This window comes from Plectropomus leopardus, chromosome 7, assembly GCF_026936395.1.
Source record: "Plectropomus leopardus strain MGB_pleo_1.0 chromosome 7, ASM2693639v1, whole genome shotgun sequence".
NCBI lineage: Eukaryota > Metazoa > Chordata > Actinopteri > Perciformes > Serranidae > Plectropomus > Plectropomus leopardus.
Genome location: NC_142182.1, coordinates 10,323,751 through 10,343,550, shown reverse-complemented (window position 1 = coordinate 10,343,550; position 19,800 = coordinate 10,323,751). Strand labels below are relative to the sequence as shown.

Sequence of the window (19,800 nt, the reverse complement as noted above, 5' to 3'; positions counted from 1 at the left end):
TTCTTTAGGAGGCTAAAATTTGTTTTGTGGCTGACCCCTCCACAGCAGTGCATGCTTCTCCAAACTGTGGCATGTCAACCGCTGTCTACTGCATGTCATACATTGACTATTGAAAAGTACCTCATACAACCCCACTTCAAAATGTATAACTATCCTTTTAATGCCAGAGGCAATCTGTAAATTATTTACAGAAAATAATAGTAGCGTTTTTTTATTTTCTTATTTTACAATGCAACGTCAGAAAAAATGATATCATACTTACCATGTTCTTATATTTAAAGACTTTTAAGAAATTGATTTGAGTATTTTTTTTATTATTATTATTATTATTAATGAATGCAATGCCTTTTAAAACTTTTTAAAGATCCACAGCAGACAGAGCCGGGGCAGGTGAAGGCATGCAAGGAGCTGAGAAAAGAAGACCCGGAGAATGAGGAGTGGAAAGCCAAGAGAGATGGAGTGAGAGGGAGTGGAAGAGGAGCAGAAAGAAGTACCAATTTGAAAGAGAGGATCAGTTCTGGCAGAGTAATCAAATCAGAAAGTCAGCAGACCTATCCTCGGCTCTCCCCTCCATTTTCTCCTCTCGATTCCCAACCGTTTAGTGTCATCTCCCGTCTCTCCGTTCCTGAGCTCTCATCTCACTTCTCTCTCTCTCTTCCTCTAAACCTACTGAGTTTCTGCGTCAATCCTTCTCTGCTTACTCTTTTTCTCCTGTTCCAGGGCAATTACCGTCTTTTGTCTCTCTCCTGTATCCAGTGGAATTGGGTAATGGTCAGACCCAAAGGGGGTTACGGGAGGTTAGGAAGAATGGAAGGAACCTCAGATGAAAATGCCATACCATGAGAGGGATCTTATAGATGATGAAAATGAATGTCAGCAACAATCAGTGAAGAAGGGGAAGTGAAGAGAGAGGTTGCTGTGCAGACAATTTATACACTAAAAATTGCCAACAAATTAAATGTAAGTTAATTTGTGATATTTGAGAGCTTCCACACATAAAATGTTTAGGTATTTAGTAAATAGCTGTCTATAGAGACTTTAAATGGCGAACAAGGGAGAGACCAGTGTGCTGTGGGTGCTGCTGCTGCTGCCTTTGACCATTACTGCAGCAGAAAGGCCTGCTGGGAGAATTGAAGGCTGAAAGTCGGTGGGGGGAAGGGGGGCAGCATGCTGCTTTGTTTTTCCAAGACGTTTCAAGACAAGAGCATTGTCAATTACACAGACATGTTTGGAGGATAAGAGGGAACATTGTCAAATTGCACAGCCAGTTGATGTTTTCGGTAAGATGATTTTGGGCCTTTCTGAGGCATTCTGGGAAGGCAGTAAGGATGAAGAAAAAGCAGTGAAGCATGAATTCAGGGGAAGACTTTCTATTCAGGACATTATTAGGACTTAACTCTGTATTAGGCATTGTTAGGATGCAACTAAGTGCATATACTCAAGTGCTGTACTTACGTACAAATTTGAGGTATTTGTATTTCACTTGTATTTTCTTTTCATGTCATTTTATACTTTTACTCCGCTACATTTACCTGAACGCTTAAATTACTTTACAGATTAGGATTTTTGCATTAAAAACACAAGTTTATAAAATATGATGTTTTGTTAGAAATTAAATTACCAAACAGATTATACAAAACAGCTGAAATGGTTGATAATCAATCATTCAGTTGGCAGAAAACGAAGTGACAATAATTTTGATCAACATTTTTTAAATGATTTTAAGATTTTAGGGTGTTTTCACCCTTTAACTTTCCTTTTTAAGTTTTTGGGGTGTTTTCGTTTTGTTTGTTTTTTTAATTGTGAGTGTTTTGGTTGGTTTTATTTATTCATCTTTTTATATAATTTTTAGTTTTAGGGGTGTATTTTCTATTGTTTTTAAATTTTGTGTGCTTGTTTTTTTCAGATTTTTTTGCAGTGGGCACTTAGCTTTTCATACTTTAAGTACTTTACTTACTTTTACTTAAGTAAAATTTTCAATGCAAGACTTTTCCTTTTAACAGAGTATTCTCATAGTGCAGTATTAGTACTTTTAAGGATCTGAATATTTCTTCCACCACTGATATTAGAATGTATAGCTTCTACAGAAATAGTAAATCACGGCAGGGTCTGTTGTGCGCACGCTTGTGTGTGTTCTTGTGTGTGTGGGGAGAGATCAGGTGATCATCAAGAAACAGCAGAGTCACGTACTGCTGACCAAATTCCCCTTGGTCAGCAGTAATTGAGTCCCTTTGGGACACCAGACATCTCTTCTCCCTCGCCCGAAGGAAATGGGAGTCCGCAAAGAGAGAGACAAGAAAGACAAGGAGGCGCGAGAGGATGAGACTCACCTGTACAAGGAGCTCAAGCTTCCTGTCGTCCAGGAGATGGACCTGACACCGCCTCCCCTCTGTCATCTGTGAAAATGAGACAAAAAGATAAGAGATGCTTGTTTATAAATTATTACACGTTATGCTGTTACAGATCAAAAGCAGGCATTCCTTTAGGTCTCCATTGATCCAAAACATAGACAGAAATACCCTTAAATTCCTAATAACAAACTACTAACTTCCTTTTTCATTGTAAGAACTTTAATTGAGAGCATACATGAACAATGTAGTAACTTTTCTTTGATAAAACTTCTATTGTTTTTCCATTATAAAACACTGATTACTACATTTTTTTCTCCAAAACTGCACCAGGTTACACGGCCTTCTGTCACGTAACATCATTGTATCCTGCCCCTGACTTTTTCCCTAATGGTCTGAATAAGGTGTGAACTTTCTTGCTTCTTAGAAATAAAGGCACCAAGAGGATCTGAAAAGTTGCTAACAAGGGAGGTGTGAAAAAGCATCGTTATCTGACGACCTGGAAAAGAGATCAGACTGTAGAGAGCGTAACAATATTGAGTCACTGTCTGTGCTGCTGTGTGTATGACATGAACCATCATGCAGCACATGCATGTAAATGTGACCTGGACAGAATAGGCTATATGTGAGACTGACTAGCCGCTCACCCATCATAGCCGATCAAGCTGAAAATCAGCCAATTCCGGTCACTGGCTGATCAATCAGTGCATCTCTATTACAAACCAAACAACGCGATGCATCCCACATCAATTAGCATGGGTGACATGTGCTGTATGGCAAGCTTGGAGTGTGCATGCGGTATCTCAGTTAAGTCTTAACAAGGTTAGCTGAGCTAACTACACAATAGGCCAATAGAGACAGCGTGCTGCACTACTCTGTTCCTTACTGACATTTCTGGCATTCCTCCTTAAGCAGGAAATCTATTATCCATCAGTGGACTACAGTGACCACAATGAGGAAAGATGCCTGCTGACAATGTTCACTCCAGTGTTTGTCTGCACTGTTGATACAAGGTTTTCTGAATAGAGCTGCAAAAAACTGATAATATCCGTCTGCCGAGTTCAGGCGTAAACACTGAAGCAGGTGCAATGATGAAACAGTCAACTGTGGGAAATACCTGCCTCATACACACAAGTTAAACCAAACAAGACCGACAAAGCAAAGCCAATTCTCCAAACTGGTTTGAAAGTTTGCTGCTGCAGTGCATGATAAAATTCAAATGAATACAAGACTAAGTCAGGGCAAGAAATAAAGTCAAACATTAAGAAAAGATGTACACACTGTGCCAGAGTATTCAGCGTGTTAGTGTCTGTTTGTGTGTGTGTGTGTGTGTGCTGGTGTTTTCAGCACATGTGGAGTTTCTCTCCAATTTTGCAGGAAGCGGGGACCCTGAGGAACACAAACACCCCCTAGCTCCTCCCACACTTCCCTCACATCTGGGAGATGGGGAGGGAGACCAGGGGGAGGTGTGTGGGTGTTTGGAGGGGTAAGAAATGCTTGAAAAGGAGTAGGGAGAAAAGGGGGTGAGACAGCCTCATTGTCAAACATTTGGTGAGAACTCCCTCCAAAACATAGATGCCATAAACATGAGCACAAGCGTAACCGGTTTGTGACTCTTCACCAGGGGGATCATATTGGCCACCTGAGGCTCCTGCAATTTGGTAAGGGTGTATCCAAAACATGAGTGTAACATACTTTCTCACCATTCGCGCCAGCTTGCACTCAGGTGGCAGGTTGGAGGTGAAAGTTTAGCAAAGAGCTGAAGACAGAAAAGAAAGAGAGGGAGAGGAGTGACAGAGTTGTGTCTCAACACTCATCCCTGTGTGAACTCTGCTGAATGATTACTGTGTGTGTGTGTGTGTGTGTGTGTGTGTGGCTTCTAGCTACTCTGAAGGGTTTGGTTTACCCTCCCACTAACCATTGATCTCCTGTGGTTAGAGGGTTTAGATTGGGTGCACCTGTGCACACAGTGACACACACACACACACACACATTTTCCAACATTGGCTTTTGTTTTCTTCTCCCGCCCTCCTGTTACATTACCTTTCCAAAACTCTCTGTGTTTATACTGTATACAGTGATTTTAATTACGGCTAACTAGAAACTCAGTGGTGCAAACATAATTACAAGAAAATAAAAGTAGTATACCAACCCTGAGATGTTTCAAGCAGAGCTGCGCTGATGAATCGATTAGTTGTCAACTAATATTCACAAACTACTTTGATAATCAATCAGTTTTAGTTATTTTTTAAGAAAAAAAAGTCAAAAGTCTGTGATTCCAGCTTCTCAAACTGGAACATTGCCTAGGTTTTTGTTTGTTAGTTTTTACTCCTCTATATCCATAAACTGAATATTTTTGGGTTGTGGACAAAACAAGATATTTGAGGACATCCTCTTGGCCTTTTGGAAACACCAGTTGGCTTTTTCTGGCTTTTTTTTTTTTTTTTACAGCTATCTTGAGATTTTATAGACTAAACAACTTAAAAAAAAGAAATTACTCAACAATGAAAATAATTGTTAGCTGCAGCTCAAGTTTCAAGTGTATCAGATGTTGGTGCAAAATCATTAGACTGTAGCAAATATCTCATTTTTGACAATATTTTGCTGGCTAAACAAAATTTCTTTCTCCAGTATTGAGCTTCACTGGCCAAATATCTTACTTTAGTTTACTGTCTGCAGAATACTTAAAACTGCAATGCAGACAGTGTATATGCACACACAAGTACACACACTCTAACTGGCACTCTGCTTGAGGCACCTGGGAATAGCACAAACCTTAACGTCAAGGTAACAAATCACTGCCTGGAGGCTAAAATTAGGCAGCCCAATCTGGCAGAGACATACGCTTATTGGTTTTAGGCACTAAATTCACCTTGTGGTATTGGAATTATGCTGCTGAGTCTCAATCCACCATGAAACCAAATGTAATAAAGTTGCTATGAATAGCTCTTGTCATTATACGGTTGAAAAAAAATAGAAAATGTGAATATTGCTGCACCAATGAGACAGATAGTTCTCTCAGTCTTTTCAACATAACACAACAACTAAATACATTTGCAGCATCTTGACATCTACTGTATTTTGTAAACATTGCATTAAAATGTAGCTGCACTGAGTGAAACATGGGCTGGAAACACATGTGGCACTAGCAACAACCCCTTGCTCTGGTGTGATTCATGCTCTATGTAATCCACCAACATTTCTGACCCATTACTAGTCACATTTGAATTGGCTAACTTGCATCCACAGGCCTGAGTCACTGGCATGAACCAGTGAAATCAAAAGGACAAGAGATGAAAACGCACAATGCATAAAGCAGCCATGTTCACAGCGTTTCATTATTCCCCTGGAGCTGACACCAAAATTACAGACGCACACACAAACAACACAGTTGACAGTGATGCTGTGGTCAGTGCTGGCGACGGCAGGAACTAGTTACCTTGCAAACAAACGCTCTCCTGCGAGGCTTCCCACACAAAAACCGACTCCAAGAGGGAGAGAAATAAAATTTTAAAAGCTGAAATTATTAATCCCAGAAAGAAACGAGTCGTGTGCCTGCCAGAAAATCGTCAAAAAACACCCCTTTTCCCGGCCGGCCTAGGGGAGGAGGCACATCAGCATCCATGTTAGTGACCATTTAGTTAACGTTAGTTACAAGCGACGCGGTTACGCTGTATCTTCTCTGTTTCCTCTAAACACCACGGACACGTTTTATCTCCGCCATTCAAGAAAGAGCGCTAATTAACGGCGACCGTGGAGCGTTTTCCAGGGCTGGCTTCTTTCTCTTCCTTCCGAAGGCAGAGAGCTTCTCACGGGGCTAGTCCCGGTCGACCAAACCCCCCTTTCGCTACCGGCACCGTGCACAAACGGTGTGTGAACGTGCGGATAGCAGGAGACCGTACCACCGGTCAGCAGCCGAGGGGGACGACCGGAAGAAATGGCTAAAACCCAGCCTGCCTTCACTTGCCAGCTATGTTACTCGCTGTCATCGGAGTTGCTTCGAAAACACGGGAATAATGGAGGCAAGATGTGGGGGCGGGGAGAGGAGGAGATGAGGGGAAATTTTCTGCAGCAGCAGCTCACAGCCATGAGAAACTGCAGACCCCCCCCGCTCTCTCTCCCTCCGTGTGCGTGTGTGCTTACAAACCCAAACAGACATCTGCGTCTGCAGAGCACACAAACAGTCTGCTGCCTTTAAAACAAGTGATGCACTGCTGATACATAACGATGAGCAGTGATCACAGCCCGCCTGCTTTATTAAATCAGCTGTACTACTAAGAAACGCTGTTCCCTTAAAAGACCCTATCCTCAAATGACTTACGTCGGCAATACATTTGTATGCCAAGCCAGGGCCGTAATCTCCTTTTTTAAAAACAATTTTGGGGGGGCTTTTTCAAATGACACCTTCTGCATCCCAACCTTCTGGGGTTATGGAGTCAGAAACTTTTGGGGCATTTCCACCACCAGGTTGATTCGGTTCAGCTTAGTTCAGTATGCTTTTATTTTGGATGGTATCTTTAGTATAGTTGGCACCATCCCCATTTTTGGTGGAGCATGTGACGCTGCAGTCCATTCATTGGTAGAGAATCAACACTGTGCTCATGACAGAGCTGTGGCTGGTTTAACTGCTGTTCATACTGTGACAAGTTTTTCATACATTAGTAAACTATAAAATGTAAGGATGTTTTGAAGCCTCTAGCAGCATATGTAGACTGAGAAATAATAATTTAATTCACTGGGTCGACTGCCACCAACTTTCAAGGTGGAACGTTAACTTGTGATGTTACCAAATGCATCAACACACCTTAAATTTCTATATGAAAACTTTGACCACTCCATCTGTTTTTAATGTCTCTCTTAGATGACATACACTTTTAGCGATGAGTGGATCGTCTAAAAAAATGCAGCCTACATTAATTGTGACCGGATTATGTGAACTGCATATTCTAATCCTCACTTGGAGCTTCGTTAAACACGTCATTTAATAAAGCAGCGTATTACTCAAATTTGACGCATAACACCTCATTATATATAAGCAATAACAATTGCATTATCATACTAACAACAATCATTAACCCTCTCTGATATATGGCAGCTGATCTTATCTTCTGGTTAGAGGTTCATGAACTCCTGAATCTCATTGTTTTCCCAATTTGCAGACATTTACATCTGCTGTTCTTCCTCTTTGAGTTAGCCACTAACTGCTAGCTGCATTTTAAATCTCCTGCAGTTGGTCGCACACATAACACGCCGTCAAAATGACACACCTGTCCCCCCCAAGATCCTGCTCTGCCGGCTGTCCCTTTTACATAGACCTCGATTCAGCACCGTCACTACCTCCGTTAACGGCTCAAAGACAAAACAACTCTGTCCCTCCATTCAGCGATCTTACCTCTAATACAGAGGCAGCATAACGGAAAGAAAGCACATGCAAAACCATAATACTAGAACAGGTAGTAATAACAATGGAAATTTGTTGTATATTTATGATTATTATTACATTCATTAACTATTTCAGATGGTAGTGCATGGCTGCGAGGCAAAGCTATTTTTTTCTTTTCTTTTTTTAATTAATATATTGAGATGGATGGGCCCTTTTCCCATATATATTATAATTATTGCTAAGTTGTGTGTTTTGAGAGAGTTCATTAGGCTTTAAATAGTTAAATGGTTCTGCTAAAAGTAGGAGATTCAGTTAGACCTCTGCATCCCTGCGTCCCATCTCTCTCTCTCTTTCAAATTCAAATTCAAATTCAAATCAGCTTTATTGGCATGAATGTTTGTGAAATTGTTGCCAAAGCAAAATAACAGATTTTGCTTCTCTCTCTCTCTCTCTCTCTCCAGCTTGTCACTTCCTGTCTGCTCTTTTAAACACACATCTCCTTGCTCTCAGGTTTGGCTCGCTTGAATGATTTCTGGCCTTCAGTCCACTGCAGCCGTTGGACTGACTCTCTCACTCTGTTTTATTTGTATGACCTAAATTGGGCACTTGTGTTCACCTTGTGCAGCTGGAGCAGCAGCCGTTAAAACCTCCAAGTTGTTAATACAACAAAATCAGTCCAGTTTTTGGTACCATAAATAGATACTAACGTGTGGTGTGGAGGCAGGGCTAAGCCTATACCAACTGTCAGTAGAGTCTCTGAGTGACTCGGCAAGCGTAGGCTAGTCTGTTCTCTATTATTGTATTACAACATGCGAAATCCTCGTGCTATGAAAACAGCCTGAGGCCACATGTAGCACATGTACAGTATGCACGGATATGTAGTACAACTTCCGCTAGGCGGTCAGCATCAGGGAGACTTGACTATTTGTTGTCTAAAGACCACAGGTCGGAACAAGTCATTGTTTTGCAAGGCACAAGTAAGTCTCAGGTCTTTCCACCCAAGTCTTGAGTCAAGTCCTTCACTAGTCATAATGCACTCTTCACCAAATTTAATGCCATTTTAACATTGGAGTAATAATATATAAACTGTAAAAAAATCATGAATGCATTTTGAAACTTGTTATTTTTTGCTAAAGCAAGTTTGTGAATGTTGTTGCATTTTTGTCTGTAATTTACAAATTTCAATGCATTTTTTGTTGACCACCACATAGTTTTTATCCATAAATGAAATCATCTGTTGTTGTTTTTGTGTTTTTTTTTCCCCATCCGGTGCTCAGTAACATAATGTTAGCTCCTTGTGGTTCTCTCCTACAACTTGACTGGATGCTACAGGCTGGTTCAACAAAGTGGATCATCTGAGAAATGAAGTGATCACTTGCTGGGGATAAATAGCACTGACGTTATTTTGTTCAGGAAATGAAGTAAAAATGAACTGATATCTGTCACACTTTGAAATTAATATACTTTTTTGGGCTCAAATGCTCAAGTCCAAGTGAAGTCAAAAGCCACTGCTGATAAAGTCCACGTCAAGTTGCAAGTCTTAGTTAGGTCTAAAGTCATCAAAATTGTGACTCAAGCCCAAATCATGTGAGTCAAGTCCTTACCTCTGCTAAATACTATTTTAACTTCTCCGTGTCATAAACAGCCTACAGTTGGAGCACACTGCAGTTGCACCATATTTAAAGTATGACAGGCAGTTTATAGTCCTAAATTTGCAGGGTTCATCAGAAATACTCTCTCTCCTGGACATTAAGCAATATGAAGATGCAATTAAATTTAATGTGCTTGGCTTGAACAGTTTTGTTGCTACCATAGCTTGTGCTGCAGGCCCCAAAATTCAGCTTAGTTTGCTGAATGTAGAAGGTCACATGAGAAACGAGGAGGTGTATCCTTTCCCCTCCCTGCTGGATTTTTCTGTTTCTGGATATTTTTGGCCTGTTCCAGACACCGGAAACTGGCCTGTCCAACTTAAACATCTCCAGATGACTCTTTCTTTGGCTTTAATACATACACCCGTCCTTCCTTCACTTTCTCTGGTTAAATACATATCTCCCTTTATTGGTAGCTTCCTCCGTTTGCTATCACAAGGACCCCGTTGTTTGACCAGCGCAAGAGAGGGAGAGAGGGGACAATGCAGGCAGAGGGAGGAAAGGGGGTAAAACTGACAAAGACAGAAGAGGAGTGCTGCAGTAGGAAGATCCTGAACACTTTAACTACATGAGTTTATGAATGATTGTTCCTGTTTGGAATGAATATGAGCGGCTGAGCGAGAGGAAGACAGATTTGCAGAAAAAGCCAGAGAGGAAGCAAGGAAGCAAGGCAGGAAGGGACAATAGCAAACAGCTGTGATTTAGTGAGCCTCTTTGTCCGATGCCCCATAACTTCTCTATACATGGTCACCTTTCAATGACCTACGGAGAGTGTTTCCAAGAAGGTGAGAAACACTTGTAGGTGTGACATATCTGGGCCCTGGCAGAGCCTTGTTATGGAGCCAGTGGGCATCTATTCTGGGCTGAGGTGTGGTTGTAATGAGGTGCTGATCTGGTGTATTTCTAAGGAGAAGGGCTCCAAAGGGGAAAGATCTGGATGGGTGAGGTGGATTTAACAGGCGGTGGGTATTAGAGTCAGGTTTTAGGGTCGAGCGGGGGAACAGGGTTGATGGTCTGTGTTGGAAAAGGTAACCTATATTGGTGGAATGTGATATAAACAGCGCAGAGCGGTTAATTGAAGCAAGATGGAGAATCTCTTTAACCCTGACTGTGGGACGCTGCGGTAGGCAGTTAAGACTGACACAAACACACACACACACACACACACACACACACACACACACACACACACACACACACACACACACACACACACACACACACACGCTCCATGCTGTCTGTTCTGCTCTGTCTTTGTCTGCATCTATCCGCTATTTCTGGAGACTAAACAAACACACACTCTTAAACACGTCACTTTGAGAGAAAGCGCGGTCTGACACAAGCGGTCCTACGGTGATTTATGATGCTGAGATCATTGTAGCTGAATAGGCTTTATGACTTGTCGTCAGTTTTAATGTAACACTATCTGCATGTGGTGCGGATTAGGTTACAACACAAGATTCAGCAAAACACACCGAGGCTCTCAATACTCTACAGTTTCAGTTGAAAGGCTTATTGAAAACCTGATGGAAAAATAATAGCAGGGCCAAATCCATCTTCTCCATCCAGTACTTCTTGTAGCAGCAGAGTGAGACGGAGCAGGGAGGGTCATGGAAAGGCAGCCAGGAATGTCTAGAGCAACGACTGACCGGGAGAGATCTGTTTTGTTTGTTCAAGTGTGTGTATATGTGTGTGTGAGAGTGTATGTGTGTGTGAACTCCACCCTCCCTGCCCGTGAGTGACTTTGGGACCGAAATGTGGTTCCAGTTAGGGCGTTTTTAAAATCAGAAACACACTGGCACTTCAAACAAACTGGAGATATTTCTGTAGCCAACTCCGCTTTGTTCCCGCTTTACTACAAAGCACCATTCCCAGACTTTACCAAAAAATCTTTCTCCGTTTCTCAGGAGATGTTTCAGCTACAATTTTTCACAACTTTCTCTAAAACTGACAGACGGAGATGCTTATGAATTTCTAATACTACATAGGTGCTCTAAAAAGGGAACGCAGCTGTGAGGGGTTTCAGTAGGCACAATAAAGACATCAGAAATCATGCTTTATAGCAGACTCTGTGTGATCCACACTTCAGTTGTGCTGAATCCACATAAATCCATCTCTGCCTTAGTTCAACTTCACTGTCATATGCATACGGGGAAGCCTGGATCCCCACTGAATTGAAAGGAATCAGGCATGGCTCATGCTGAAAAGTCCCAGAAGATGAACAAAAGTTGCTTCCTGCAAATGCACTACACATCTTTGCAAAGTATACACTTCACATTTTTTTAAATTAAATTGTGTAAGTGGTCGGTGAGACAATGCTGTCACACTAATGGGCTGTACCAGCTTGACTTTCAAAGCTAGAGTGATGATATTGGTATCAAATGACACTAGAAGACCTGAGGAATCCAGTGGTACCATGTCATGCTAGCTTCTCAGCAAAGGGGCTGAATAACACACCAAAGTTAGGCTGAATTTTGGCAATGGAAAAATGGCATAGCCATTTCACAGGGTCCCTTGACCTCTGACCTCAAGATATCTGAATGAAAATGAGTATGCTAGTCCTATGCAGTTTAGGGCAAAAACCATGCAGTTTTCTATGGTTGTATATCAGACGGCTTCTTACTCTTTCTTGACTTCTTTTGGTTTCATGCAGTGTAGATGCACAAGTTTGACATTACTATTTCGCAAGGTGTCACTGTCAGAAAAACATACCTCTATTCAAGGAGTTGATAAGCTGAGAGGAATACCATTTCAACGGAGCAGAGAATTTAGAACCAGTTCTTAAATGCAATCGGCTCTTGATTCCCATTCCTGCATGCAACAGCAGTAACAGCGATCAATAACTCTGTTGTGTGTTAGAAAAAGGAAAATAATGGGGAGGAGATGACAAAGAAAAGCAGAGAGCTACTATTTTGTATTTGTATAGTAAATTTGAATTGTCTTTTAGTCATAAGACAAACAACCTCACCTTGTTGGTGATAGTTTCCTGATTGTTGGAAATTCCACTGAACGGTCACATTGTCTGACCTTAAAATAATCGAGTGCTTTTGCTTGTTTCTTTTAAATATCCGTCATTACTGTACCAATGAGTAATAGGGCATTTTCTTGTTCTGTAGCGGACCTTCCCGCAGTAATCTCCGCTCAGCCACTGGTTTCATGCTCACATCCTTCTTTACTCATTTCCTTCCTTTCTCTTCCTCTCCCAATTCATAATGTACAGTTTGCTTCAGTTTCACTGATACCAAAAATATGCGACGAAAAAAAGAAAAACTGGGTCAAATGGATGCACACGTGTGCACATGCACTCATATATAGCCAGAAGTTATATTTAATACAGAGAGCTCTAAAAGGGAACCACAGCGAATGTCTCCCTTGATGACATTCAAGTGAATAACAACCTTTCATGGGTACAGTGTGATGATACTGCGCCCCAGTGTGTCGGCCTGAGAGCAAGCCACCACTGGCCAAATTTTGCATCCTGCCAGCAATTTGAATGGGTTTGCACTGATGACTTCTTTTTATTTTTATTTTTTTTTTGCTTTTATAGGGGGATGAGCTGTATTCAAAATAGCCAAAAGGGATTATTCCACTGTGCCTGTTCCCCAAAGGAGGGACAAGCTGCTTGTCTTCCACGGTTTTTGATTTAGTCTGTTTTAGGCGCTGCTTTTTCTGGTCAGCTTTGCACTTTACTGACATGGGTTGGACATTCCTAAAATTCCAGGCCAGAGTGGTTGATAAACCCAATATAAGAACAACAGCTGTGTGTGTCGGTGTACAGCATATTTGTGTGTATGTGCCTCTGAAAATGCAGCCAAACATCTAATCTGTGCTGTGGATGAAATGGATATGATTCAGTAACTTAAGTAGCCTTAGAGGAAGGACAGAGGACAAAGCGAGAGGAGCGAGAGGGGGAGCCAGAGTGCCGGTAGCCGAACAAGAAGAGCAGAGAGGTGATGTCATGTCTTCAGGACTTTTATATCAATGAAACACATCTAAGTGATCATGGAGGTTGATATGCACACATCAAGCTTCTCAGTATGTTTGTGTGAGTCTGTGTGTGTGTGGGTCATTCACAAGGGAAGGATCTTTTACCCCTACACCTCCTCTCTTCATCTATAATTTACACAGTGAGAAATCACCGTAGACCTGAGTGACCCTGTGTACACTGATACTCCTGGCAATGCATGCAGAAAGACAAAATGACGCAGGACAGGGTATTTGGTTCTACATTGCTAAATGTATCCTACATATAAATGTATACAGTGTGTGTGTTTGTGTGTGTGTGTGTGTGTGTGTGTGTGTGTGAGAGAGAGAGAGAGAGAGAGAGAGAGAGAGAGAGAGAGAGTGTGTGCTCTCCTTTAGTCCCTATAAGCCAATTGAACCTTGTTGATTGATGAATCTTCATCCTTGACCTCTCTTTATCTCTCTGCTGCTTCTTCTGTCTCTTTTTCAGTTTTTAAAAAGCAAACACATACACACACACACACACACACACACACACACACACACACTGCTCCTGGCCTAAACTCAAGGGTACTGTGTACTGAACTCCAGTGGCCCCCTCTTCTATCCTGTGACTGGATAGAATACCAAACACACTAATCGTTTAGCATGCTGAATATTAAACAGTCCTGTCTGCAAACTCCTATGTGTGTGTGTGTGTGTGTGTGTGTGTGTTTGTGTGTGTGTGTGTGTGTGTGTGTGTGTGTGTGTCTGTGTGACAGTCCTAATGTATTCTACTAGCCTATTAAACATGTACCCAGAGACCAGAACAGCAGGGGAGAGGAGAGAGGGGGTTTTGGGTTAAAAGTGCCCAAATCCTCTCTGTTTTGCGTGTGTGTGTGTGTGGGTCTGGGGGGGTGGGGGTATGTGGGTGTCCTTCAGGGTCTCCAAAGACCCTCCAGGCTAATTAGGGAGACAGCCACAGAACAACATCATTCAAGGTACCAGCTTTACATGAGCTCAGTAAGCTTCCATCCACATAATAACTCTCAGGTTGTAAAAGCACTTACTTCTTAAGCTGAGAGGCATGGAGACACACACACACACACACACACACACACACACACACACACACAGAGAGAGAGAGAGAGAGAGAGAGGCACACATGCACATAAATGTTTGACCAGCCTCTCTCCCTGGTGCTCTTCAACCTAAGATGCAAACAAAAGTTGTCATGGCAACTTCCTGGGAGATCTAGCTGTCTCCGCCGTGCACACTGTGCCAGAAATATAGGGCACTTAGAGGAGGAGGCACTGTAAGACAGTGTTAAGACACTGTAACAGCAAAGGTATGACCCAGGGGTAAAAACTTAAAGTAGAAAGGCATGCAGTGTTTCCCTCAAAGAGATCCAATCCAGCTCACGACAGTGTCATGATCCCTGGATGGCAGAGCGAATATTTGGCTCTATAAAGTCAACATACTCACAATTTTATAAAGACAGCCCCCCCCAGTCTAACTCCACCTCACCACCCCCCAGTCATACCTCGCCCTGCTCCTCCTCAGGCTATAATGGCTCAGGTGGTGTAAGAGGGTTAATGTGTATGAGTAGTATAGAGACAGGTATGTAGAAGAGAGACACAAAGACACACTTCAACACTAGGCGGGTTTCCATTGACCTAATATACCGAAAGGAAACAAGTAAATTTCGAAAAAAATCCCATTCACTGCAAAAATGTTTTTACACTTGCATGAGGTGGTGTTTCAGGCGATTCAAAAAAGCCATATTTCGCAAAATTGCAATGGAAACACTTTATTTGCTTTTATAAGTCACATGATGCTGTGGCTGTGTGCTTGTTGGTAGGAACTGGCTCCCTCAGGCACGATGCAGCAGGCGCTACAAGAGGTGCTACTGCATCGCATAACTCTTTAAAAGTTGAGAGGATCATCCGGAAGTTTTGAATCCACAATTCCTCTGTGAAATTGTGGGCTATCACCTCCTCATACGTGGCCGCTCTCACGTATAAGGGGCTTGCCTTTCCATAATCACTCGCATAACATGTCTACACCCGCCTTCACTTTTCATTGGAATTAATGACAGCTAGTGCAGTGGCTGCAATAGAAATAAACCTGCTAATATTTTAGCGTCATTTCGAAAATATTGCTCTAGTTTTGTGCAAATCTGTAATGGAAACCCGCTTACTGAAGGCAGTGAGGAGAGGGACTCACAGGGAGAAGAGTCTGAAAGCAGACAGGTAGGACAAAAAGTGGGAATAAACTGGAGATGAGGCTAGCAGACAAATGGAGGCAACATCTTAAAGGAAACAGAAGCAATGGAGAGATGGGAGGAGACAGTGTGAGTACGCTGCAGCCTCAGACCTTTCTCTCATCTTCCCCCAGGATCTATACTGGTATTCTAATGACAGATAGAGGAGTGAAAAAGAGCTATACGTCCGTCCACAGGCTCTGCCCTGCAGCCTGTCTGCTCTGCCTCCACTTTGCTCGGCAGTCTGGATTTATTCCTCCATTGCTTTGGCTCAATGTGACTGTGCTCCATTACTACACACTTGATTCCTCTGAGCCAGGGTAATGAAAAATGACCCAGCTCATCTGCAGGGAGAGCCCTTTGGCAAGGATGTGTGGTTTGTGTGTGTGTGTGCGTGCGCAATTCCTCTTGTCCAAAGGGAATCCCGTCATTGTAAAGGTATTGAATGTCTCCCATTTGGCCATTTCGCCTCGGGGAGAGCCAAAAATCTGAAGGTACGAGGTGGAAAGCTTTTGCTCAATAAATAAATACACCTGATCAATCATGTGCTGCGTTTACAGATGGGTTCAGTTTTTAGCTTTAGTGGCTTGAGTTTTTTCTCAAAAGCTTGATCTGTACGATATGGTCCTGTAAAGCTTGAATTTCACAATACACACACACACACACACACACACACACACACACACACACACACACACACACACACACACATGCTTGTGGGACCTACAGTATGTGAGTATGCGCACATTATGTGTATCCAATTTATGCATGCAAAATTTAGCCTACAGGTGTACATACTTGAGAGAGACAGAGAAAGTTTGGAGGCATTTGCAGTATCAAAGGACTTATAATAAAAATTTATGAGAGCCCAAATGGAGTCCTCCAGTGTTCACATATATTTCAAATCATGATAGATATAACTTATTAAAGGTAAACTATGCAGGAATTGTCAGTTACTGTTTTTTAAACAGCGCCGTCAGCCAAAGTTAAAGCCAACCCCGGATTCACTCGTGTTCGCTATATTTGCATTTTTTGGCACTGTGTCAATGATTTTGTACACTGTGTTCCACACTGTGGATTGCTGTTCTTCTTCTTTGAGTTAGCTGCTAACTGCTGTCAGCTGCTCTTTAAATCTCCTGCTGGTGGGTTGCACACATAACACAAAACATCACCGCCAACCTGTCCATGGTCCCATCCTGCCGGCAGTCCCTTTTACGCAGATGTCAATTTGACATTATTACTACCTCTGCTATCGATAACTCTGTCCCCTCATTCCATAATCATACTTTTTACAGAGAACGGTGAAGCACAATAACGACATGTCATTCATGCCTTGAACAGGCAATGTAAAAGGGGCTTATGACTGCTGAGAGGAGGCTCTGGCTGTATACTGTGAAGATTTGATTCAAGGAAATGATATTTCCTCACTCATCTCTAAAAGTTAACTCGCATACAAAATTTTAAACCTCTGTTCAGTAAACACATGTGGACACTCTGAGGATATAATATCCATACAAACAGAGGATCTGGCGTCCCTGAGAGGGATTTCCTCAGATATTCACCAGATTCCCCTAGTAATCCCCCGGGATTACCATTCTATACTGAGGCCCTAACCTCTGAACCTAAAACATTATAAGCCCTTATATCCCCATCACTAATGCCACAGTTAAACCTATCACTTCACTCAATACAAGAGGACCACCTCCAAAAACCTCATATTGTGTCTGCTCTGGCCATTCAGTTGTGACTCTGGCCCAACTCAGACACACTTAGAGGATTTAGAGGGATACCAGCCAGATGTATCAAGTAGGCCGCTCAACCTTGGCCAAATAAACCAGCAGCGAGACGTTGCAATCCGTGTATTTTATCCTGTTTAACATCTGAATAGTCTCCAATATGGCAACTGATATCTGGGAAAGTGTTCATATCTGGCAGTCCTTTTATATCAAATCAAAAACACTGTCAGTAAGGATTATATCGAGAATATTTTGTGCGTCATGCAACAATAATATGTGATTTCCCTGTAGCTTTGCTGGAAATGCCAAAGTTGAAATACCATTCTGTTTTTATGCAGTGATATGCCTTAAATCAGAGAATCAGAGTATTCATTTGGGATGACTTGTGTGGTAAGCGTGTAAAGAGGGGAGCTTGTGAGCATGCAAACACTTGTAATTAATCAAGAGAGTGGCCATCCTATCAAGTAGTACGCCACATTCGCACATTACCAGAGAAATTAGATTCTGGCATGGCTAAGAAGCTTATGGTGCACAGTGACGAGATGACATGGTGCATGAGGAAGGAGGGGTGTCGTGCTTTAAATGTTTAAACGTGCATCAAGCCGGCAAGAGACTTGTCAATTTATATCAACAAAACACGAATAACGGATAAAATTTTGATCATGATTTATGATTCATGGAGTGGTGAGAAAATTGTTTCTAATGGCTGAACTGTTGGTGAATCTCCACAGGAAGCTTTTTCTTAAATTCAGACATCAACAAGCCCACCCGCCTCTCTTCCTTTTTTCTGTTTCACACACACAGTTACACTCACACACTGGGTATTTGATAAACCTGGGAATGGAGCAGTGGAAATGTTTTCCAGACGAACTATGCAAATAAGACCTTATCCCCAGGGAGACACTGTAAACGGCTTCAACCACCAACAGAATCTACAGAGGGGTGTTTGTGTGTTTGAGCATGTGCGTCTATGCAGGGATATCAAACACAAACATGCCTCCGGCGAGTTGCAAACAAATTAGAAAATTACAGAAAAAAAATAAACAAAGCACTGGAAAAATTTGAGACAATGTCCTTTCTGGCCCTCGACCCCTCCCATCACCAAAGTCTCTGTGTCGGTTCTGGGAAAGGATTTTTCTCACATACAGATCCTGACTTTGGCAACAGGAACAAAGATGGCTGCCAGGCAGGGATAGTGATCAAAATTCTTCAGTAGGAAGTCACAAGTTCAACTTCAACCTCCATCCAATAATTACTTGGCTGGAAAACAGGGAAAAAAGGAATAAGGCTGGGAATTAGCGAGGACACGCAGATTTCCCGTTCTGGATATTTGCCTGTCATGGGTGTAGTTACTGACATCTGCTTCAGTCGAATATGAGAACAAATGGATGATATATTGAACATGAGAGTCAGAGAGACTTTACAACCTGAACTGAGTACAGGCATGTCCTGATTCAGGGGAGCTGCTGGCAATCACAGTAGACTGCTCATCCAAGAAATGCACTTGCCTGAAAACACCACGGTTTGACTGAGTGCCTGCAGCTTATCAGACCACAAACAAAAGAAGTTACAGACACAAATGATCCGGCTCCGAGACAGAGGGAGGATTGTGTATCTTGGTTATTTTAGACTCGTGCTTCTGTGTCTGTGCTTCGTATCACGATGGACTGGGACTCGTCAGTGGGAAAGGAATATGATCAGTGACAGCGCTATTCTCACAGGAAACAGGACCAGATGAGCTCAGTGGGAGTAAACTGGCCCGGGTTCCAATCCTAAATATGATGCAGCCTGCAGGCTAACAGAGCAGCTAATGAATATGCATGATAGATGTGACATAATGCAAGATTTTAAATATGTATAAAACTTTTCAGTGATCGTGTTGCTAGGAAACAGCTTGGATGTAAGTTTATTTGTCACGGGGGAGAACAGGCTTCCTGTCAGCTACTGTTATTAGTATGCGCTGTAACAGGAAATAAACTTGGTCTATCTAGGATACAAGGATGTTAAACATACTGAGGATGAGTTTTGCTTAATAACATGTCACTTCACATTCTTGAGAACAAAATGATGGCTTGCAGTAAGACTTGTGAGTTGCAGGACTGTGATGATGACAGGTAAATAAGGAATTCTTGCCACTCAGGGGAAGTCCAGACACCTGTGTTTGCAGTACTGCTGCTTCTTCCCCAGGAAATCCTGCCTTTGGGATGGGGTCAGGCAGTAAGAAGGAAGGAGAGGGGGATAGATAAGATACACAGATGAAAAAAATGTGAATGGACAGCTGGGTTTCCCACACATTTTGTCATTTGGGGCAGTCCACCATGATTAAAGCATCTGAAACATCTGATGCCACAAATAGATTTTTGATTTTTGTAGCTGGACCATTTATTAAGAATGCTGTTAAAAAAATCAACATCAAAAACATTTGCTAATTAATTGCACTACTCTCTTGGAGCGTAGAGTGCACTCTGGGCACAGATGG

At 42.2% G+C, this 19,800-nt stretch overlaps 1 protein-coding gene across 15 annotated transcripts in view; it reads right to left on the bottom strand.

The window, feature by feature from the left end:
• Nucleotides 1-19,800, bottom strand: part of frmd4a (FERM domain containing 4A) — a 133,785-nt gene that overhangs the window by 44,322 nt on the left and 69,663 nt on the right. For 14 of the 15 annotated variants that reach the window (XM_088079887.1, XM_088079891.1, XM_088079888.1 and 11 more), the window contains exon 2: nt 2,331-2,396. In XM_088079887.1, the coding sequence (XP_087936013.1) occupies nt 2,331-2,396 (66 nt within the window). Of the gene's footprint in view, nt 1-2,330; nt 2,397-5,787; nt 6,360-19,800 lie in introns of those variants that run through there. The other variant, XM_088079890.1, reaches the window with a different exon arrangement.